Source organism: Macrosteles quadrilineatus, unplaced genomic scaffold (genome assembly GCF_028750875.1).
Source record: "Macrosteles quadrilineatus isolate MER2022 unplaced genomic scaffold, UCM_ALF_1.0 Scaffold_1__1_contigs__length_201487025, whole genome shotgun sequence".
In the NCBI taxonomy this organism is placed as follows: domain Eukaryota; kingdom Metazoa; phylum Arthropoda; class Insecta; order Hemiptera; family Cicadellidae; genus Macrosteles; species Macrosteles quadrilineatus.
Genome location: NW_026542594.1, coordinates 3,227,433 through 3,253,042, shown reverse-complemented (window position 1 = coordinate 3,253,042; position 25,610 = coordinate 3,227,433). Strand labels below are relative to the sequence as shown.

General features: G+C 36.0%; 1 protein-coding gene across 2 annotated transcripts in view; it reads left to right on the top strand.

Moving 5' to 3' along the window:
- The window catches only part of LOC129004438 (ubiquitin-like domain-containing CTD phosphatase 1), a 44,555-nt gene extending 19,193 nt beyond the window's left edge, over window positions 1-25,362 (top strand). Inside the window, exons 3-5 of one of the 2 annotated variants that reach the window (XM_054433026.1) lie at window positions 4,581-4,727; window positions 12,630-12,788; window positions 24,803-25,362. In XM_054433026.1, coding sequence (XP_054289001.1) covers window positions 4,581-4,727; window positions 12,630-12,788; window positions 24,803-25,222 — 726 coding nt within the window. In that variant the 3' untranslated portion in view covers window positions 25,223-25,362. The remainder of the gene's footprint in view (window positions 1-4,580; window positions 4,728-12,629; window positions 12,789-24,802) is intronic. The other variant, XM_054433034.1, reaches the window with a different exon arrangement.
- Window positions 25,363-25,610: the final 248 nt, after the last annotated feature.

The following is a 25,610-nucleotide window of genomic DNA, read 5'->3' as shown; positions in this document are numbered from 1 at the left end:
GTGTTCAATTAAATGTTAGCTTTGTTCTGTTGAATGTTTTGAAGGGTAAAATATTACCAATTAATTAGTTGAAACTGAATATGTGTTATATGTGATAAATAATATTGTATTGCCACTCATGAAAGGATAAAACACAAAGTATATTAAATTGTATGTAAATCTTGTGTATTACTGAGAAATTAATAGTTAACAAATGAATGAGTTATTTAAATACTGTAAATAGTTTGAAGTTGGAAATGTTATTAAAGTAGAATTATGTAGCACACATTAGTATTCAACTAACTGATGAATTTAAATGATGTATCCCATATCGAGTATAATATTTTTAATTGGAGATTCTGTTGAACAAACAATAATTGGATTACAGTAGGCCTTGATGTAAATATCAGTACAGTACTTAAAACAGAATATTTGTATTCAACATATTCAATTTAATCTATTATTTGCTTGTTTTACTTCCAACACAATTAATGTTTTATTTGTATAAAGTATAGTGTAGGGTAACTTAATGATGGATTAATTAAAATAATTGTTTATTTTATGGAGAACTTGCAAAAGGATTAAACAATTATGTAACAGCATTTATGTGTATATTTCGGTAATTGCTTAAGACTATTTATTGGGTTTATTGTACAGGGTTTTTGTGAGCCCTTCACACCATACTTGGAGGATCTACTGTGACAGCCTACAGGACTTGCCTACTGTGATTACCAGTATCTTCACACCTATCTGGACCTCATTGACCCCGTGACCTGTGTGCTATCTACTTGTGTGAGACAAATCGGTCTAGACCGGAATTCCCTTGATAGCTACCTTGTGCGGTGGACTTGGTGAGTGACACATTTACCTATTATTTATTGCCTGGACTTAACAAGGACTTATTGGAGGACAGCTCAAGACACTTGGACTATTCACGCCTGCCCGGATTAATCTTTTAGGTTAAATGGGGCCCCGGTCATTGAGTTTTCATGTATTTGTAATTTAGCTAGTAAGATTTTGGTTAGTGTTTGTTATTGTATTTATATGTCTTTGAAACTGTGCATTTAGGTGAGCTATTGAATGCTTTGAGCTTCAGAAGGGAGACTATCTGATCTAGAATTATATTCTGTTTCTTATCCAGCCATTTGAGCACACCTCAGAGGGAAAGATATTACATTGATTGCAATACTGTATTCACAAATCAATTGATTTATCTATTTATTTATTTGTATAGTTGCTAGTGATTGTCAATTGCTCTTGATTGCCTTAATTTCAAAGGATTAGATCCTTGGTTGCATGGGAATGTAAATCATAAATTATTGTTCTATTGACCTTGTGTATTATCATATTTGGTATAATAAATTCTCTAGCATGGCCATGTACACAAGCGTTGTTGTGTTCCTGTGTACTGTCTAGTTTAAAAATTTATTGTTGTATGTTGGTTTAATTATTGATTGGTTGATTACTTTTGACACTTAAAAGGATTTTGAACTTAGTAAACTACCCAAAAGTTCTTGGTTAGTAGTAAACTATATAGCCTGAGTTATCTAGTCATATCATCAACTGATAAGGGGTATGTGAGTTCTATGCTAAACTGGGTAACCATTTACTACTGCTGATTATAAGTGAACTTGCTGATAATAGTATTATTGTTGTTGTCATTTTGGAGTAATAATTGGTTTGAATTTGGTAAGCTATTAGCCGCCCAGCTGATTGTTTCTTTTTATTATCTCATCCAAAATATCATCCCATGAGTACAGGAGAACTTCCTTGTTGGACCCTGTTTAAATTCTACTCTACAACACGGTGGCGCCCATAATAAACACTAAGAACATTCAGTTTGGATTATTTAGTAAGGTGTAAGCTTTGAGTTGGACCACCCCTTCTCCCTGAGAAAGCTGAGGCAAATTTGGGAAAGGTTACGAAAGGTTACAAATGTACTAAAATTATTAACCGGCTATGAAATAAGGTAAATTGAATACGACTGTAATAAATAAGGTGCAACACCAATGATAACTAATTTGTAAATAGTGTTATGTTGGTATGTAAACATGATTCTTGCTGTTACCACTTAATGAAAAGAACCAGTACCAAAAACCAACGTTAATAGTAGTTAAGAACTATAGTACATCCGACCAATTTAATGTGTTAATCAAGTCCCGAGGTCAATGCTGTAATGGTCACACGCATGTATATTATTACTTCATCTTTTTTTGACCATCTGTAAAAAATTGCAATTTAAAAAGTAAAGTGGTATTTGCCGTGTATAAATAAATAAATAAATAACCTCGGGACTTGATTAACATCTCAATATCATTGATCAATATCATTCTTGGTTTTGGATTTTCTCACAAAAAGTTATCGGAAATCAAAGTTATTTTCCATTAGGCCTAATTACATTATTTGTAAACAACTTTTAATGTAAACATATCGGTGACAGTTTGAAAAAAAAAACATTATCCAAACAACTTTTTGTTATTTAATAGATGACGTATTCTCTGAACAATGTTTGGTACCTATGTAGTAGCCTAAACATGTTGGGTTTTTTAACGTTTTATTTTTATTTCCTAAGTAGGTAGGCCATGTAATCTAGGGAAAAGTAGGCCTACCGGTATCAAGGATCGTTGTCGAATAGGTTGTTATGAATAATTGGGTAGGCATACCCAACTACTATATCAACCCAACTAAGATACAGGCTATGGGCCTATTGGCTGTATGGTTCAGCGATTGCAGCACATAGCGGTGAGTAGAATGAAACAGAAAGTGATACATTAGAAAAGTGAGTTTAGCATCATCCGTAAAACTCTGTTACAATCACCCACTCCAGTTGTGATGTTTCACTTTACACTTTACACAACCACCATTGAAACGTCGTCAATGAGTGGAAACCTTAATAGTTTGATAAATGTAAGTTTCCCAGCCTTATACAACACTGATTCAAGGTCTTTTTCCCGGTTATCAAAAATCCAGAACAATTTCATACACAAAGAAGCATATCAATTTCATTTACGGTTACAATACACATTATTGAACTTGCAATAAGTAAGGATGTAAGGATGTGATGATCCTTTATGTAAGGAAAATCGTTTTTAATCTCACTTGGTTTGGTTTGGTGCTTTCAAAACGTGATCGGAAATGTTTGCGGTATTTGTAAACAACATTTAAGTTAAACATATCAGTGACAGCTAGAAAAAAATAACCTTGATCCGAACATCTGTTTGTTATTTCATAGATAGATGATTATGTGATAGACGTTGGGAGAAAACATGACAAAAATCACATGAAATTGAGTTTTTAAACGTCCGTCATTTTATTTACAAAGTGGTGAGGCCATATTTTAAAGGCTAAAGACACTCTCCCCAATCCAGTGAATACATTAAAATGATTTGGATCTTGATAGGTACTCTCGTTTTTCAGGAGAAGGCCGCGTAAAATGCCTCTTGGGCCGTGACAGATGGACAGACAGACAGAAATAGAGATGAGACTTGTTTCGGCTTCTTTAATGTATAAAACATAAAAATAACCTAAAAATTTATAATTTTGAGCAATGTACCTAGACAAAACTCTAATTATATTTATATAGATGAGTTTGACCGGATGGTGTTTTTGTTTTGGCCTCTGAGTAAAGAAAAAAAAAAAAAAAAAAAACGAAAAAGAAAATTGGTCCCGGGCCCAGGTCTTACCATGAGACCATCATTACAAGTGTAAATTTGCTAAAAAACCATTAATGCCTATGCACCATTAACTTTATATATTGTAAATAGAAATACTATTTTTATATGAAATACATGTAGGCCTACTATTGCCTTTGGGGAGCGAGCTGGCGTAGTGGTTAGAGCGCGGGACTTCAGTCCCTGAGGTCCCGGGTTCGATCCCCGCCAAGTCACCAATGGATTCAATCTAAGTGATAATGCCGCAACCCCTAGGTCTAGCCTGAAGTAACTGGCTGGGTAGCTGAGTGGTTATAGTGCTCGCCTACTAATCAAAAGGTCGCCGTTTCGATCCTGAGAAAAGTCAGTAGTTTTTTGATGGTTCAAAACTGGACCCAGCTGTTCCTGATCATTGGGCTTTAAATAAATGATCCTGGCTAAAGTAACAGCTGATTTTAGTCAGTAACAAAGCTACACAGATCATCTCACACCATTCTACACTCATCCTTCACTCATATTTGGGTTAAAATACGCACCTAAGTGGCGTCCCCATCTTAATGATTGATAATTGATAATTGAATCTGAAAAACAATCCCAGGCTCGTGCCTAGCGTCCTAGGAAAAAAAATTGTCTTTGGATACTGCAAGTAGACGTCTCGTTGACATAAACCAGTTGTACCACTGACTTCGGATACTGTGAGTAAACATCCCATTTACGTGAACCAGATGTTCCATTGACTTTGGATACTGCAAGTAGACATTCCATTAATGTGAATCAGACCATTGACTTGGAAAGTCAAACTCAATAGTTAGACAAAGACAGCTAGACGTGCGCCCTGTCAGCTGTCGACTGTTGAACTACCAGGTATCAGTGAGGTTTTATTGACATTATTTAAGTTTTTTGTTACTTTTATTTATATTATTTGAAGGGCAAATTTATAGCTGCTTACAGATTAAACTGCTGTGTGAACCAAGAGAAGGGAAGAAACTACTCGTACTGGATATTGATTACACGTTGTTCGATCATCGATCAGTCGCTGAGTCTGGCTATGAGCTCATGAGACCTTATCTGCATGAGTTTCTCACTTCTGCTTATCAAGTGAGTGTTTTTAAAGGAATAATGATAATATAAATGAACTTCTTTACGAAAAGTATTACCTCACATTTACTGAAGAAGTAAAATTACACCAGTACCAAGTTAAACATTAATTTTAAAGTTTTCTTTTGTCCAGGATCCTTTATAACATCCACAAAATGAAATAATACAGAGTAATATTGGGAAAACTAAGAGGACTTTGTATTAACTTGCTTATTATAATCAAAATTTGTGAGAAATATCAATCTAAACATAGTCTATAATAATGGTACAATACCTCGTCAAGTAATCCAAATGTTTATTGAGGTTAACAACCTACATGTTTTGCCATAAATACGGCATCGTCAGGGTTACAAAAACGAAGACATAGATGTCACACGCACACAATAAATACACGTATATTTGTATATTAGCTAGTACAGCAATTTTTTTTTTCTCTAGCCCAGGAACCAGGGGGGGGCAAATACCCCCCTGACCCCCCCCTGCCCCCCCCCCCTAAATGACGCCCCTGTACACAAATGCACCCACATACAATATCGCTAAACGACTAGAAAGAATCCTAAAGGATAATATAGTGCTAGACAATAACCACAGCCTAAGGAATTCCTTTGATTTCATTGACAAAATTAAAGATTGGCACATACAAAACCACCATTTGCTTGCCTCATTCGACATAGTGAATTTATACACGAATGTGCCCATAGAAAAAACCATAGATATAATACAAACAAACAAATCAGCTATGTTACTAGAGGAAATAAAAGAGATTATTGATCTGTTAAGAGAGATTTTGAGACAAAACTATTTTGCATTTAATGGGAAATATTATTCTCAAACTGATGGTCTGGCAATGGGCTCCCCATTCTCTGGAATTTTATCTAATATAATATACTTAAATTACATTGAAAATGAGTACATTTTATCCGACAAGAACAAACATCATTCTAAAATATTATTATACAATAGATTGATGATATACCATTGTCTTGTTTGATGGCAGTAAATGGCAGTTGGATGTATTTTTATCTAAACAAAATAGCCCCAAGACTAAAGTTCACCTTAGAAACAGAAGAAAACATCGCAATACATTTCCTAGATTTAACCATAACTAAAATTAACAATAAATTTTATTATAAAATCTACAGGAAATCCACTTTTTCAGTTCAGACCATTCACGCGACCTCCTATCATCCACATTCTCAAAAAAATAGCAGCATACTGCTCAATGGTACACAGTATTCTAACGGTCCCTTTAAGTCCCACAAATTCACAAATCATCTACAAAATCATAATGCCAAGATTGTCCAAGCCAATATGTTAGGCAAACAGGTCGTGGGTTCGCTACTCGCAACAACGAACACAGGCCCAAACCACGTTTAATCAAACAGAATTCAGCGTTTGCCCAGCATTTAATCGACCTAAACCATAACATGAGTGAGATTGCTGATGGCCTTGAGGTGCTACATAAATGCAGAAAAGGTAGTAAACTAAACACGTTAGGGGAATTTGAAATTTACAAATTATACCACGACAACCCCGCCAGTGGACATAGCCTCAACGAAAAAGGATCTAAGGACCAGTGGTTGTCCAATAAACTACTTGAAAATTATGCCATAAGTTTCCTGAATCATTAGAACGGCAAACGGTTCCAGCATGTCTTGTTGGACTACCCCAGTGATCATTACCTTAATAAATAACTATGGTCTATTTGGCATAGACATTTTTATTCTGTGCATTTTGTCTTTATTATTGCTTCTATTCATAGCACAGAAAAACATGATGAATTTTTCTGTGAGATGAGAATGTCTAGTTTTATCCTCTGAAAATATTATGACCCTAGAGTCAAGAATTTATTGTTTGAAAACCAAACCACACTTCCTGCTTGGACACGGATTACACGAGCTACTGGGCTGACTAGGCTGTAACTAAGTAAGCAGGACTAGGTAGCGGAGCACAGGATCATTCGGAGCCGTTCACTCGAGCGTACGACGACAGCGATCGAGCCGCGATCGAGCTTGGTGTCGCAAACCATCTTCAGGCTCCGCTTCCTGGCCAAGTGTCGCGACTAATCGCGGCTAGCTAGTCAATAGCTCTAACGATGTAGCAGTACACGTAGCCATATCGGAGTGTTCACACGAGCGGTCTGTCTTCGCGCTGCAGCTCGCATACTTGCCTTTGTTTTCATTGTATGCCAGTGATGGATCCGAGTGGTTTTGATATAGATATTTTCATCGAATTGGCGAAGCAACGGCCGTGTCTTTGGAACACTTGAGTTTCGGAATATCATGATGAAATTCATAGTTAACTGATAGAAAATAAAGTTAGTTTTTGTTGAAGTTAGCTGTTTGTTGGGCAGTTGTTTTAAAGGGTTTCGTATGTAATGGAATAATGGCACATCATGGTAACTAACTATAATAAAAGTAATGTTTGCGCACAATGATTTAAAAGACGGCTCCTACCATTTCTTCCAAATTTTTTGAAATAGTTTTAGGATAAAAACAATATCCATGTGAGGCTCTGTTCTGGGAAAATTAATTTTTCATTAAAAACTTAAAATCAAATTTTAATATCTTTAACATTAGTCTTGTGGACTGTCAAGTAGCTATGACAGTGATACAAAAATGTAAACTAATGAATTGTAACATTAGGCTTGTAACAAATCATCTACAGTACAGTAGTAAATTACAAAATACAGTACAAAGGAAAAGGGAATTTCTATGAATGCTATTGAACATTGCTTATGTAATACATTTGGATTGTATGATGAATTACTAACCATAGGGATAATTACGACTGTTCAAAAACATTAAGTGATTTGCCACAAAACATTACACACTGATAATGAACTAAAAGTCTAAAGGAAAGGCCAAGGACAATTTGTAGTTTTCGACGATGCGCCACACGAATTGATACTTTATTACACCATCCCGTAATTATAGTTGCCACGTTCCGCGATCCCAGTGACTAACGCAATAATGGTCAACAGATAACAGATGTTTTGTATCACGTGTTAATATTGAAGCTTATTGTAGACATTTTATAAATTACTCGTCAACAAGGAAAAAAGTTTGTTAGGTAAGTTAAGAATGAGTGTATGTCTACCAAAAATGAATTAACTTTACAACTTAATTAATCGTAGTAAAACTGAAAATATTTGTAGGCTTATAAGTTATATTTTTTTTACCTCTTGAACAAATCAAACACCTCGAGCAATGCTCGGTCCCCTGGTACTTTTGTTTTAATCAAACATTGTCACATTTTACATTTCTTCAACAGAAACAAATGACTTAAACTTGTCACTGTCAGATAATGAACATCAACTGAGGACCCCTCGGTGCTTGGGGTGTTGTTATTGGTTGTCACTGCCCTTCCACGGGCCCACTGCATACCATATAGTACAATAACATAGTATAAAAATATTCGTGAAATTCAAAACATATTCTGTAAGGCCTAAACGTGAGGTATACGTAATAACCTAAAACATATTCAAAGAACACTGTGACAACCAGCCCCAATACAATATTTTATTAAAATAACTGTTTTAACACAAAAATATGTAAAAAATCTTAACAGCCTATATTGTTTAAAAACATTGTCAGCAAAGGGTCGTGGCTTTCAAACTTGTCTTAGCTTCAAAACATGTGTGACTTTCAATCCGACTCTTAATTCTTATTATCTATTCAACCTTGATACTGTCATAGAAAGCTTTAAACTCTTCTGGCATATATCGGGACATATCATCTAATTTATTATAGTACAATGACATAGTATAAAACTATTAATAAATCCAAAACATATTCTGTAAGGCCTAAACGTGAGGTATACGTAATAACCTAAAATATTTTCAAAGAACACTTTGACAACCAGTTCCAATACAATATTTTATTAAAATATTGTTTTAGCACAAAAATATGTAAGGCCTACATTGTTTAAAAACATTGTCAGTAAAGGGTCGTGGTTTTCAATCTTGTCTTAGCTTCAAAACACATGTGACTTTCAATCCGACTCTTAATTCATATTAGTCTATTCAACCTTGATACTGTCATAGAAAGCTTTAAACTATTCTGGCATATATTGGGAAATATCATCTAAATCCTTCTTCTTTGCAGGCTTTATTCCTAAGGAACTGGTATACAAGTTAGTAAACGCTGCTACCTTTACAGGGGGGTAGATTCTTTTGGTGTTTTTCATTTTCTTTGCCAAACAGTGTGACGTCCATGGTTGCAAGACATTATGTGATGGTCTTGCACGTAGTGTAATTGGGTCGTCTTTGGTGATCTGGTACCATACGTGGTCTGTTATGTTAAACTTAGTTGTACACAATGAATTCAAGACTATATCCATATTTTTGAAGTCCTCGCCGTCCATAACATCTACTTCAAATGGTCGGGAATAATCCTTGGCGTTTGCAATGATTTCGACAAAATGAAAGGGGATGTACACTTTTTCCCCTTTTTTGGCTTTTTCGATCATTGCAAAGTCTCGGTCACAAGGAAGGAAACTGTAGCCTGTGGACAAAAACTTTTGTTCCACAGTCGAAAAATATTCATTTACAAGGAGATGTTGTAGCAAAGCAATCATGCGCCAGTTATTATTCTGGCCAACACATCTATCGGACCAAATAACCAAGTTGCGTATTTCACCTTCCTTGAGTTTAGAAAAATGTAGAGTTATGTATTTTAAAACACATAAAGCAACTTCGGCTGAACCTCTTTTCCCAACAGTCTCATCCCAAAAACACATCATGGCCTTATTCGTACCTGCATTGTGTATGGCTAAATTGTAACATGAAAGTTGTCTTTGATGAAATACATTGTTGTGCGTAAGGTTTGGACAAAAAAGAACCTGTTGAAGATCAACACACAGCACAATTGTGTTTGGGTTAGCTTTAGCAAATGTAGTGTCTTCTGCCAATGACTAATAGGCAAGATCTGCCTTTGAGTGGTGAACTTGACTTTCTCTTTCGACTTTTTTTCTTTCGTTTTCATCGTTAGCTGCTGTTAATTTGATATAGAGCCGATCGCAATAGCCGCAAGTATCAGACCTTGGCACGCCAAACCTTAAATTAAAATCGGAATTAAAAACATCTCTATACATATGAAGAGTTAATTGCGTCTCGGAATGATTGTTAACAAAGAGCTTCCACATTCTTCTTATGTTAAGGTTAGGGTTTAAACAATTTCTTTTACACTGGGAGCGAGAGTAATGGTTTTCCTGCAATGGAAAAGAAGAAATGTGTTGCCTTATTAGGTCCTTAGTTTCATCCGTTACTTTATGAGGATGGTTTCCATGTAAACCTCGTCCATCAGACAAAGTTCTGTCAAATTTTATCTTGTCCACAAGTATCTGGACACGGTGTGGCGTGACATTAAAAATTGTACATAAGGTATTTCTGCATACACGAACGTTGTTGTCTTTCCTTGGAATGAAGTACTGGACGGTACAATGTCTTTTGGAAATATCTTAACTTACCCTTCGCTGATTAATTCCTCCCACCTTTATACAAGCCTTGGCTAAGAACGTAGATTGGCCGTTGTAGTCCAGCTTGTAGAATTCACCAAACTGCTTCCTCTTCTCATCATAGCTTAGTTTACCACATTCAAACTGGCAGGAACATACTCTTTCCTAAAAAAAATAAATACATGATTAAAATATAAACTAGCTGTATGAATATAACAATTTAGGTACACTAGTATTCTGAACAAAAATATAGGCTATAGACTATGCATCGCAAAACAGTTTGCCTAACGAATTTTGAAGATATTATAACAGAAATGGATTGTTATAATTAAAATTTTCAAAATTAATAAAATGTAAAGGTTGTTCATTAAAATTTTCGGTCACATATAAATTAATAAAATTCATATCTTACATGCTAAATTACATAATTTACATTATTAAATTACATAACAGCGGTTTATTTTTACAACAGGTGGCGCTTAAAACGTTATTCAACGTACCTCTCCTGGTGGCAGTTTTCCTGGAATGGGTTTATTCTTTTTCGTTGTATACGGCAATCCAGCGTTCCTTGATTCCTTCCGTATCTTGTTTTTCCATCTGCACACATTAAGTTTACGTTTTTTCCCATTATTCAGCCGTTTCTGGTCACCGGGTGACAGCGACACGCTAGGCGGGGCATCCATCGGCGGGCGGTTAGAACGTTGTCTGCACGCGCCCTGGCAAGACACAAAAATCCCGCCAATTCCGAGAGGCAAAATCAGAGCTACCAACTTAAAAATCTTCAATGCTAAATATACCTACGTTTAGGAAATGTCGTTTAGAACCTTGTACACAGAATATCTTCATTTCAGAAATTTTGTCGCTTGCAACGTTATTCAGCGGGCCCGTTCAATTCCAATTAAATATTTGATAATAAATTCTTACTACATCACATTTTGGTGCTAAAAACTATTATTGAATTCATCGTGGTACGTTTTAAGACATAAATCATGCATATATATTTAACTGCTATAACAGAATAAAATTTAACTGGCAAACTTAAATAAATAAATAAATAAATAAATCTTTATTGTCACATAACGTTTACAAAATATAGCAATGCTATAAAACAGGTGACATTGTCAATACAGTATACAAATACCTTAAAACTAAGGAGTTATAAAAGAATAAAATAAACTAACGCTATGAAAATAGAAATAATTGTTGTAGACAAAATAGATAAACTTAAACATTGCATTTAAAATACCAAATAATTACACATCTTGATCACATAAAAACTCATCTATACTATAATATGTTTTCCTTAAAAGAAAATTAGTAAGGCTGCTCTTGAAATGCTTAGACTGTATTCTGTTTTTGAATACAGTCTACTTATAATGGTAAATTACCATGTACAGTATCATGATAAGTACGGTATAGAGTAAAATATGATAGGTTTGATTACGCAAATTTTCATTTAGGTTATTATTACCGGCGTTTTAATTTTATTAGATAGCAATTGATAAATATCTACTCAACATCTTTTTTATCAATGAAATTCACAAACCACTAAAATATAACCCTGCATAAATATCTCAAATTCTCCAGTAAAGCAGTTATACAATGATCAGTCGCGCTTCGCTTCTCTACGGCACACGAATCTGAGGTTCCGAGGCGAGCGGATGTGCAGTTCCGGCAAGTCACGTGGGCGCGGGGAGCAGGGCTCAGCTGTCTGTACTTTGCGCCCTAACAGCAGACAGCACTATGGTTTTACTGCCCGCCACATCTACTGGTCAGTGACGTCAGCGCAATGATCGCCCCTTCCCGCCAGAGTGTGCTGATTGCTTATTCACAATCAATGCATGGAGTATTCTGTCTGTAGTGTTTATATAGTCAATGGTCTGACTCATGTTTGAAAGTAAGGTAATCAAATCACTCGGCATAAATAAAACTGCCTTTTACTGTATTAATTAGCAAATGTTCCTCAGTGCTTTACAGGATAACCGTATAATTATCTTGAAACTAAACTGTAGTATTGGTCTGGAAAGTATATGATAACAAGTGAATTATGTTTCTGCTAATTGAATTTTATTTCAATAGCAAACTCCACTTGTTTTGTTCAGAGAGACGTGATTCAAACCCTTAACCTACAGCACTGGCTCCCAGTCAGACAACATTTTCATTAATTTTATAACTATATTTGATTTCAAAGCATTTCCGGATAACTTAGGTCCTGTTCTTTGAGTTAGGCATGTGCATACAGTTGAAAATTAAAAGTTGGATTGATCATGATTAATCTGACATGACTATTAAAATGGATAAAATGATTTAAAAAAAAAATGTCTCGATAAAAATAAATATTGTGTATTCTAATTCAAATCAGTTAGAAAACACATTGACAATGAGTTTGTTACTACTCTTACAACTAAATTAATGTTTTTTTTCTAACCATATTTTATTTTTCAGGATTATGATATAGCTATTTGGTCAGCCACAAGTATGAAATGGATTGAGAAAAAGATGGATCTCCTGGGAGTTTCAAATAATAGTTCATATAAAATTATCTTCTACTTGGATTACCTTGCCATGATATCAGTTCACACACCAAAATATGGAGTTGTTCAGGTTAGTTGATTAAGGTATTACTATTATACCAAGTTTATTTTCAAACTCAATATACTTGATATTGTCCTATATTAAAAAAACACTCCTATATTAAAACAAAACACATAACACAAAAATAAGACAACTTTATATTTTGTCCCTGTTAGGTTTAGAGACTTCATCAGAAGGGATAAGAAAGAAGACTGACTGTTAAAGTATAATTTAAAAGGTCCACAACAGTACTGCCAGTTGAAATACAAATTCCTGTTGCTATGTCCATTTATATATACATACACTAATAAATACACAAAGTGGTTGATTAAAAATGTAGTGAAAAAAATATGAAGCTAGCTGAGGAAAGGGGTGGGTGGATTATCTTATGTTAAGGCGGGTTACACACCAGTATCGCAGACGTAATTTGCCAATATTTATGGTTGTGGGCATGATGTCTGCGACATAATAAAATACAAACCATGGAAAAGGCACGTGCTGGCGACATGAAAGTGAAGGAATCACAAAATTCATCAGTTTCAATAATGTCATCATCAGAAGAAGATGATGTGTTGTTGCTGTTGTTCTTTCTACAAAAACATTAAAGATTACTTCGTGGTAATTTTTCAAAGTATATAGAGCATTGCGGAGTTAACTGGCTAAGAAGTAAACCAACTTGGTGTATTGAATACTGGCTTGAAAATATAGTGCGATCAACTACATTAAAGTAAACAAAATGGGAAATTCATTACATACATTTTGTAGACAATCTAATTTCCTACATAGAAAATTTCCCATAAAAAATCTGTAGAAAAAATTTTACCTAGGGCGCGTTTGAAATTTTAAAAAAAATTAGAGATGGGCCGATACCAAAAATTGTCGATACCGATACCGATACCACCAAAGTACTCTTGATACCTATCGATACCGATAACTTCCGATACCTATCTTTTTTGCACAGTTTCTTCCACTAATAATATTATAAACTGTTATACCATAAAAAAACACAATATGTATGTGTATCAAACTTATATTTTGGTGTTAAAGGTTTATTATTAATTGCAAAAAACAATTGCAAAAATATGGAACTAAGTGTTTATTTTAAAATATGCCTACTGTAAATGTTTGAATTTGACTAAAGCATGAGATCTAATAAAGTTTCCTCTAATTTATAAATAGGCTTATATAAGTATTTATCTGTCATTTGTCAGTTTTTGTATTTTATTTGAAATTGCATCAATTGTCTTAGTTAACTCATTAAGCTATAAATAAAAAAAAAAAAATTACGTACCGGTACATCTTAGCCTACAAATACTCTGTAAGTTTTTTCCCTAAGAGAGTAAAAACAAACTTCCTATATAATGACAGTTTCTCACTCAGTTGTATGAAAAACAGTTATATATCTTACACATTCATAAATGAGGATATTTTTGAAATACAGAATAACTAATCAACAACCTTTATATTCTTAACACTTTTATTCCTTAGCTTTTCTTCCTTGAAAATGTCAACGCAGTTTTTCACTTATTTTTAGTAAAGATTATCACTTATAATTTCTCGAAAGAAATCTACGTGTGAGCTATGAAGAGCAGACAAGAGACATGCGTCACTGCCACAAAAACTATTCTCTACTGTGAATGAATGAACTGACACTGAGTGTTTATTAGTGTGAAGCCCCGCCCACCGTCTAACGGGACATGGGGTAGGAAAAAAGAAAGTTTGCTCTAAAGCCTGGTTCACATGCCCTCCCTCACCCTCGGCCACAGTCGCTTGCAGATTTCCATTACACAAAAGTTTCTGAGTGTTAATTTTAAAACACTGTAAATGTTTGAATTTGACTATGATGAGATATAATAAAGTTTCCTCTAATTTATAAATAGGCTTAAAAGTACTAATCTAAGTCATTTGACAGTTTTTGTATTTATTTTTAAAAGCAATTGCGGTTATACTTTAAAAAAAAATTACATAGGTACATCGTGGCCTATAAATATTTTTGTAAGGAGAGTCTTTTCTCTAGTGAGTAAAAACGATCGTGGTCAAGGAATGACTGTGCTAAAACAGCACATTGTTAATTTTTACAAAAGTATTTTGATTGAAACCTGGTATTTTTTAAGACATTGTAGAATAAGTCGACGTCTGTGGATAAAAGTATGGCAATAGATAGGTTTTACTTTTAGCCTACAATAAAGATTATGTTTTGGGACTAGAACCTCCAAAAGAGTGCTTTTATGAAACATGCCATAGTTTTATTTAGTAACAAAATTGTTTGACTATGTTCCCGATGATACCAAGAATGAAGAGGATAGGTTCGGCAGAGTGGATTCACTGTGCCACTGTGTGTTTCACTGTGTGGGCACATAAAACAATGTCTAAGCAATCGTCATTTGCTCCATTGAAACACGAAAATCGATTGGCTGACATGGTAGTGCATTGTCGCCTCCTGACCAATAAGAACTGTTGTTACATACTATTGTCAACATTCACCATTCGTTATAACATTACAAAATCGACATGGACTAAGGCTTATGATATTTTTCAATAAATACATTATGTCATAGTAGCACTTAAAACTTCACTTAACTCTTTAATCAGGTAGATAGTACAGATAAAAATGGACCTACTTTTTGGCGTAATTTAAAGCAAGCCAAACCATACGACAATGACGATGTTAAAGTTTAATGGTTGAATATAATTTTTCTAATGATGCGTATAATGCAGGGATGAAACTGAACATTTCGACGTGTTTAGGTTATTTATTTTGTACTAAAAATAAAAATAATACATCTAAATGTCTGACTTATTGATACAGACATTGTTTAGTATAATTAATTTCGTGTGGCAGGACATTTGCGCGCCGGTTGTCTCATGAGTTGAGTCTGAAGGGATTAAATAAAACTCACACATTTTCCTTTCTTGTTATTTACTTGTCAAATATCAACGAAATCGGCACTCTACTACTCGACTCGAGTTGCGAGCATCTTTAACTAAGTAGGCAAACAGCTAGGATTCGTAGCATTCAGTGGTTCATCAGTGTCAGTTTTGGTATCGAACCCAAAACAGGCAAGTATCGAGTATCGACGATACCTAGATTCAAGTATCGGTATCGGCCCACCTAAAAAAAAATCAAACTTTTTTATTTTTTGTACTTTACCGAAAACATTTTTTTCTTCCTTATCCTGAATAACATAATATTTTTGCAAAATTTATTACTCCATTATTATTTGTTAATATATATATTTCAGTATTTTCTCCTGTGAAATAACTTGTCTAGGCAGTATTTGTGTGTGTGTGTGTTATAATATAATGTTCGAGTAAAATTTGTGATTCATTGAAACCAATGGGAAATGGTCATGGAAATTATTGACAAATTTTCTGTGGACACCCTGTACTTGTAAGGAGACGTAGGTATTGGCTAACTCAGGAACTCGCTAACTCGGTCGTGTGTCGGAACTGGCTAACTCTGGAACTGGTTAACCGTCTCAGTCAGGAATTGGCTAACTCCGGAACCCGCTAACTCGATTTTGTCTCGCGGCGGAATTCGCTAACTCTGGAAGTCGCTAACCCGGCCGCGCCCACTGCACGGAGCGTTGCCAACCTTGTAAGACAAAATAATCGTACACTGTAGTTCAAAATGTCAGTGTCAATAAAGATACAGTAAATGTTATTGTTTTTTGTTATCAATTCCACTTTTAACAGATAACTAGCCCAAAGTAATTCAAAGACAATTAAAAAATCATGAAAAAGTGTTTTTTTTTTGTTAAACTGTACAATGGCCAGTTAAATGTTTATGATTTTGATCTTAAATATAAATGCCATCAGTATAAAAGAAAATAATAGAATATGAAAAATATTGAAATTTCAGTTTAATTGGTACTAAATAATTAAACCTCTACGAAACTAAGCTAATACACGCAAGTTCTTAAACACGGAAAACAGATTTATCTTACATGTTGTAAAACCGTTTTTAGATTGTACACCTAAGCACCACTACAATGTAATTCTTTAATGACGTTTAACGTGTAAATTTTATTATGATTTATGATTCAAGGTTACAAGCCGAGTATATAAAATACGAACTCAATAATTTTGTTTGCAGAAATTTACAAAATGGTATTTATTCGAATAAAAGAAACAAATGGCTGCCCATGCATTCCCGACGACGCGGAACACACTTTTTTCCGCTGTCCACAATGGGATATGCTTCGCCAGGAGGCCATTCAACATCTTGGGGTGCTGTCGATTGAATCGATCTGTGAGACCTTGCTGAAGGGTGAGGACAACTGGGACTGCTGGTCGCACTTTGTCCGGAATGTCCTTCAAGCTAAAAAGAACGATCTAGATCGGAACATAGTCTAGATTTGATAAGAAATAAACGGCTAGACACGGCGTAAGCCCCTCGGGCGTAGGCAAACTCGGCCTAGTTCTGATGAAGTGCGACAAGTGTTCCCAGGCTAGTGTCCGAAGAGTAGAGGAGGTTTTTAGTGGGTAGTCTCTGGGCCTTAAGCCCGTTGGAGTCCCACACTACAGGCTAGCAACCTGTGTGCATAAATGCATTTTCCCACCTCTCCCTAAAAAAAAAAAAAAAAAAAAAAACTCCTAATTAATCGTAGGATACGACATTATGGTACCGATACGATATAGGTACTACACTTTCGGCAACACTGGCCAAAAATATTCGTGCTTGGCTCCCATTGGACGGCTCGCGAGGCTTCTGATTGGGAGTTAGCGAGTTCCGCCGAGGGACCGAGTTAGCGACTTCCGTGCGAGGACGGAATTCGCTAACCCGGCTCTAGAGTGGGTTAGCGGGTTCCGGAGTTAGCCAATTCCGAAACCGAACAAGTTAGCGAGTTCCTCTCATCGACCAAATTTGAAGATAGGGCGTTTAACATGGGGTTAGCGAGTTCCAGAGTTAGCCAATTCCGCGGACCCCTTGTAAGGTTGAATTTTTACGAATTTTCAAAAAAAGGTCTGCAAAATCGCCAAAATGGGTTGGCCATTTCCCACTTCTAACATTGGCCACTCATAGGGTTAAATTGTTGTAGGCTACTAATTGAATTTTTGAACTTGTTTATTTTCATGTTGTCTAACTAAAAAAAACTGTTTTAAGTTAGGAAATAGAATAGGCCTAAGCCATTTTTTACTAAACGGAGAATAATGTAATGTATTAATTTCATATAATACCAATGGTATAGTTATGTTTGATCTATGTTGATACTCTATGGATATATTCAATTCTAAAGTAACATGAAATACAATTCCTTCTTGAAGCAGCAGCCATGTCGATTAGTTCTTTCTCTACCTGTTATACTAGAACTAAAATGTTAAATAATGTTAACTATGTTGAGCAAGTCTCAAGGTATAGTAGTATAGTAAAGTAAATACACTATAATAACCATAATTGTTTGAATTTTTTAGACCTCATTATAAAAAACATCAGAATAAGTTCTAGAAGGACAGGTAGAGAAAGAACTAATCGACATGGCTGCTGCTTCAAGAAGGAATTGTATTTCATGTTTAGAATTGAACATATCCATAGAGTATCAACATAGATCAAACATAACTATAAGATTGGTATTATTCTTTCCTCGGACCTATAAGATAAACATTTTAAATCCAATAACTTTATAATACCGGGTGCGGCAGAAAGAACTCCCCTATTAGGAAAGCTAATAAAAACAAAACCAAGTAAGATATGACATTTTTATTGCTATTAACCAAAAACACACATTATGCCATTTTAAAAAATATAAAATTATAGTGCTTTAAATAAAATGTAGTTTTAATAATCGATAATTTAAAATTATCGTGTTTTAAATAAAATGTAATTTAAATGGCAGCCTCCAGTGTTAACACATTGGTTCAAACGTTCCCGGTAGTTGTCCATTACCTTGAGCAGAGCCAGTCTGTCGAAAATTGGTAACCCAGGAGTAAATAGTCTTTTTATCGGGAACAGGGTCCCGTCGACCATGCGCGAAGTGAACGCGAAAGGCGCGTTGAGTGGCTACAGGTGATCCGCCATTTTGAATGAACTGCTCCACCACAAACGCGCGATGCTGCCCTGACCAAGCCATTGCGTACACTGAAACGGCACGTACGCATCTATTCAAGGACACAAACACAACCCCCAACACTCTACCTCGCCGCTGCTCGCTACCGCCAACCTTAATCGGGGAGTTCTTTCTGCCGCACTCTGGTCGCAACATTCGCGCTTGGTCGACGGGACCCAGCTCCCGATAAAAAGACTATTTACTAGTGGGGTTACCAATTTTCGACAGACTGGTTCTGCTCAAAGTAATGGACAACTACCGGGAACGTTTGAACCAATGTGTTAACACTGGAGGCTGCCATTTAAATGACATTTTATTTAAAACACGATAATTTTAAATTATCGATTATTAAAACGACATTTTATTTAAAGCACTATAATTTTATATTTTTTAAAATGGCATAATGTGTGTTTTTGGTTATTAGCAATAAAAATGTCATATCTTACTTGGTTTTGTTTTTATTAGCTTTCCTAATAGGGGAGTTCTTTCTGCCGCAACCGGTAAAACAGCAATTGTGTTGATTTGAAAAGCCTTGAAGTGAGTTTGGCGGCCGTCTCAAACACACACTTTTAAGTAAGTAAAAGTGTGATAGTCAATGAGATGATAGAAATACGCGCGAAAAAAATAATCAATAATTTACTGGAGAAGTAGCGAGTTGGTGAGTAAGACCTTGGGCGTTGCCGCTTCCCAATACCTGCACCGCACCCACTGCTGGTGGCAGTGGTGGGGGAATAGCGAGTGTGTACTTGGTAGCGGGTTAGTATAAAAAAAAATACAGGGGTTAGCTCTATTTACATGTACCACAATTTACTAAGGTGATGTAAAGTACTTTTGGGGGGTATTTTGAAAATCACCCCCCACCCCCAAATAGGGGTTGCTGGCAGGGTTTCCAGTCCACTTTAGGTCAGGGAAAAATCGGGACATTGCCCCCTCCCTCCTGGATTAACATAGGCTTAAATACACCTATAAGGGTTTATATGGGTTGTACCAGTGAAAATAAACACATTATTATTGTAATTTGTAACAAGAAAGTAAAAACTACTTTTTGATCTATATGACAAAAAATACCCCATTTTGGGGTTAGCTCAACATTTTTTAATATAAAGCCCCATCAAGTGACACCTCATTTCAAATGCCATCAGTGAAAACTATGCCCCTATCTCCAACCAATATAAAATGGTGTCAGTTTTTAGCTTTCATCAACCTCAGAGACCCCACATAAAAATGCATTATAATACCCAAATTACCATTTTATCAGGTTGTACAGTAGACTCCCTCTAGTTCGGCTTCGGTTGGATCGGCCGCCGGATGGTCCGGCCCGGTCTCAGGGGGACAAGTCACATCATCACGGGCGAATGACCTTCGACAGGACTCAACTTGAATGTTTAGTTTCCGGCGTAGAAGTGTCAGTCTAGTTGAAGGGTGCTTCTATTGGAGAATTTTTGCATATTACCTGTGATAAACTATGTTACATAACCCGAAAAATAGAAAAATACCAAGAACATTTTACATTGTTTTTCTTCAGTATAATACGTTGAAATGCACTGTATAATTAACTAGGTGGCGTTTGCAGAGGCATCCACAAAATTGAGGGGAGTCATCAAGGGTTAATATTATATTGTTTTTGTCATACTGCAGTAAAAACAGTCGTTTTTAATGCATACGTTGCGGGTCTAAAGTAGCAATTTTACTCTTTAGGGAGCAAAAATCGTTTTTAGCCTCTATGGAGTAAAAATCAGCTGTTGTCAACTCAGTTTAAAATTTCTATTGTAAACGATTGCATGTATCGAAATATGTATCGATTCGTACTTCGTAATCATTTTAACCTACAGTCTACAGTCTCTTCCCATAGCGTTTTAGCATTGCAGATACATTAATCCATTCCCAAACTCAACACTGCTCACCTTTACTACTTGCTTCTCCACCCCCTACGTCGTGGACCTGTTTCCCTCTCTTCCCATAGCATTTTAGGATTGCAGATACATTAATGTGATTGTCAGATAGTTGATGTGTTGTGTTGATGTGAAGACAGTTCCTACACTCTGCACTGCAAGCCTTACTACTTCCTTCACCATTTCCTACGTTATAGACCTGTTTCCTTCCCTTCTCGTAGCATTTAAGTATTAGATACATTTGTCTAACTGCCCAAACGGTTCCCCCACTCTGCACTGCCAGTCCTTACTACTTCCTTCACCACTTCCTACGTCGTGGGGCCTGTTTCCTTCCCTTCTCATAGCTTTTTGGGATTAACGATACATTAATCTAACTGCCACGGACGGTTCTCACACTATGCTCATACTTTATTACTTTCTAAACCACTTCCTACATCGTGGACCCGTATTCATCACTTTCCATAGCAATATAGTATTTTAATCTAAAACTTCAATCTAATTGCCACAAACATTCCCCATACTCCGCACTGCTAGCCTTTACTACTTCTTTCACCATTTTCTATGTCGTGGGGATGTTTCCATCCCTTCTCATAGCATTTCAACATTGCAGATACATTAATCTAACTGCTACAAACGGTTTCCAGTTCCCACACTCCACACTGCTCACCTTACTACTTCCTTCACCTCTTCTTACGTCGCGGACCTGTTTCCCTCTCTTCCCATAGAATTTTAAGATTGTAGATACCTTAATCTAATCGTCATAAACAGTCTCCACTCTCCGAACAGCTCGCCTTGACTACTTCCTCCACCACTTCCTACGCCTCGGACCTGTTTCCCTCCCTTCCCATAGCATTTTAGGATTCCAGATCCCTTATCTAATCGTCATAAACAGTTCCCACACTCCGGACTGCTCGCATTTACTACTTCCTTTACCACTTCCTACGTCTAGGACCTGTTTCCCTCCCTTCCCATAGCATTTAAGGATTCCAGATCCCTTAATCTAATCGTCATAAACAGTTCCCACACTCCGAACTGCTCGCATTTACTACTTCCTTCGCCACTTCCTACGTCACGGGCCTGTTTCCCTCCCTTCCCATAGCATTTTAGGATTGCAGATACCTTAATCTAATCGTCATAAAAAGTTCCCACTCTCCGGACTGCTCGCCTTTACTACTTCCTTCACCACTTCCTACGACATGGACCTGTTTACCTCCCTTCCCTTAGCATTATTGGATTGCAAATACCTTAATCTATTGGTCATAAACAGATCCCACACTGCGAAGAACTCGCCTTTACTACTTCCTTCACCACTTCCTACGTCGCGGACCTGTTTCCTTCCCTTCCAATAGCATTTTAGGATTGCAGATACCTTAATCTAATCGTCATAAACAGTTCCCACACTCCGGACAGCTCGCATTGACTATTTCCTTCACCACTTCCTACGTCGCGGACCCGTTTTCCTCCCTTCCTATAAAATTTTAGGAATGCATATACCTGAATCTAATCGTCATAAACATTTTCCACACTCCAGTCTGCTCACCACTTACCTACTTAGTACTTCCTTCACCACTTTCTATGTCACGGACCTCAAGCTATTGTCGTCCTTTGATTATATTTATGATCCATTACGTTTCTGTTCTAATATTTGTGGAATAATGCTATCAGCTATTTATTTATCTACTGCATTCAAAAGTCAACAGCTGATCACATGTCTTTGTTTATGTGTCAAATACTGCTTCCATAAGGTTTACATTGAAACTTTGAGACCCAGTGGGGCGGATTCCTGAGAGACATTTTTAACGCCATATAGATGTTAGCACTCACCGATATGGTCTTTATCACCATGCAAAATTTGAAAACGATTGATTCAGCCGTCTAGGAGGAGTTTGCGTATTACGAAATGCACAAGAGTCGACGTATAAGAGCTTCGCTCGCTCCGCTCAACTATTTCTGACCATTTTTTATATGCAGTAGGTTCCCCCATTATTGTTTATGAAACATCACGGTTGATTTAACAAAAATAAATGGAAGCAAAAACAAGAAATAGCCACCATTAGCTTCAAGGTCAAGCTATCGCTTGCACTGACAATCGTCTGCTGTGCTGTGGGCTTGCTATGTCACAACAGTTTGTGATTAGGTGAATAGTAACCATAGCAACTTGTTGAATGTGTGTATGAAGAGAAACCAAAGAAAGAATATGAAGAACAAACAGAAAGAATAAGTGGTGTTTTACTTCATCCATTGATATCTTTATCTTATTTTACGACTGTTGTTATTATCTTTAATATTCATTTGATACAGTATTAGGCGTTTTCATGGGTATGTAATATAAAATGTTTGTGGTTGTTAGTTATCCGTTGTCTCCCTCCCCCCTATTACCCTGAATAATTGAGGTTCTACTACATTCGGTTAGTCCGGCCATTTTGTAGTCCGGCCAGTAGTACGGTCCCGAGGTGGCCGAACTAGAGGGAGCCTACTGTACCAGGAAAGCTTATCTCTTCATAAGACAAACAGTGTACATTTCAGTTGGTTTCACTATTTCTCCTTGGAATGCAAAATGAAGCCCAAAAATGTCAAATGTAATGCATGAAAGCTAAAAACTGCCACCATTTTGTACTGGGTTGAGGTTGGGACCTCTGGTTTTCACCGATATTTTTTTGAACTAAAGACCTTCAAAATAAGGTGTCACTTGATGGGGCTAAATGTTTAAAAATGTTGAGCTGCCAATAGGCTAATCCATTTTGGGGTCCAGGGCATAATTGTCATACTGATCAAAAAGTAGTTTTTACTTTCTTGTTACAACAATAATAAGTTTAGTTTCCCTGGTACAACCTGTAAAAATGCTAATAGGGGATATTGGTGTATATGGTTACATGGGCTCTCAAAGGCTGATGATAAATACGAAATGTCCGCTGTAATGTAATGCGTTGAGAATGACACCTCTGGTTTTCGCCGATATTCTTTTTAACTAATGGTCTTTAAGATGATGTGCTACTTGATAGGGATTGCTATTTAAAACTTTTAAGTTACCCCCAGCAACCCTTATTTGGGGGTGGGGGTTAATTTCAAAATACCTTAAAAAGTACTTAACATTACCCCAGTAACGTGTATCGAAGCTTGTTTGAATATATGTAGCCGTTTGAAAATGAACCTCAGGGGGTTTGTCTAATTATGGGACACCCAGTATAGGCAAACACCGATAATCAATATTTTTGTAAACAAATAACCTGCAACATAAACATTTAAATGACAGTTATGGATCCAGCTGTTAGTTAAACCAGCACTGAAATGACTTTAAATTGTTAGTGTTGGCTGCTTGACTGAAAAAAATTAAAACCGAATAAAAAAAAATGAAACCCTAAACTAAAACTTTGGCTTCAATATATCCCCTTCCTTTCAACACAAAAATCATGAAATCTGTCAAGTGTTTGATTCTAAATCGTGAAAATAAAAAATACCCCCGCCCCAGGAAACCTGCAGACAAAAAGAAATTTCCATTTGCCTGATTGGATTTACACTAAATGTCTCCTTAAAAATATCACATTTATTACCTATTTAAATAACATTAGTTAGGAGTGTAAAAAGGTGTTTTTTTGTAAAATGTTAATAGTTTAGTATGAAATGAATGCATTTTCCAAATTTGATCAAAATATGTTCATGAACAAGCAAACTACAACAGTTTACTTATTCTCCATAAGAATAACATGGTAATTTTAAATTTACAGATTTTTGGAATTTTCTCCGTAACCTTTAGGCGCATAATAACGCTTCAATATCCTAAATTATTTGTTTTTTAAGCACTACGGACGCATATATAAAAAAATATATATGAATTTGAACGGATGGTGTTTTTGGCCTCTAGGGACCTCAAAACGAAAATCGGTCCCGGGTCTAGGTCTTACCATGAGTACTATGGTAATAGCTTATTCCCTATAGGGGAAATTCGCTAAAACCCTGTCACGTTTTAATATTATAATAAAACTGAAACAATCTAGAAAGTATTAATATGTTTAGTATGATTCTGTAGAATTATAAATATTTTACACCATCATTAAATTGGGTTCAGTCTTGGCTCAACCAGTAACTTAGCTCGTTGTGTTTACAGGTGAAGCCTCTCGGAGTTATTTGGGGCAAATTTCCACAGTACACATCAGCAAACACAATCATGTTTGATGATATCAGGCGCAACTTCCTCATGAACCCATCAAATGGTCTTCGTATTCGAGCCTTTCGGCAAGCTCATGTCAATCGATCAAGTGATAAAGAACTGTTGAAACTCGCCAAGTACCTTAAGGAGATAGCTACGGTAGAGGACCTGTGTACATTAAATCACAGAAACTGGGAGAAACTTGTGACGAAAAAAAGAAAGGACAAAAAGAGAAAAAGGAAACGGTCTGGGACAGGAAGTAGTGTGATGGATGGGAACAGCAGCTCTGCCAACAGCGACAACGCAGATTGTGGAGGGTCATTGAGTGACAGTGGACTTGATGATGATAATGGGTCACTTGACGGTGCTAACCTTTAACAAAGCCTTGAGTGCATTTCACAGACATTAATTAATACGTATTATATATATATATAGATTTAAATTATGGTTTCATTGTTAATTATTATGTTGTTGATATAATTGTACCATTTGAATAAACATTTTTCTACTACTCTCAATGATGTTTTATAGTTTTTTTAATTTGGTGTGAAACACAAGTATTGTTACACAAAACACACCTCATATTTACTGTGTTTCCCATGATTGTTTTTCCCTAATTTTTGTTGAAAACACGAAAAACATCGGCTCCAATGATTTCCTCTAAATTGTTAGAAATTATATAGTTTCAGGCTAAAAACAATATCCATGCTAGCCTCTGTTCTGGGATCTATATATTAATTTGAAACTGTTTTTCTTTGTGACAGCT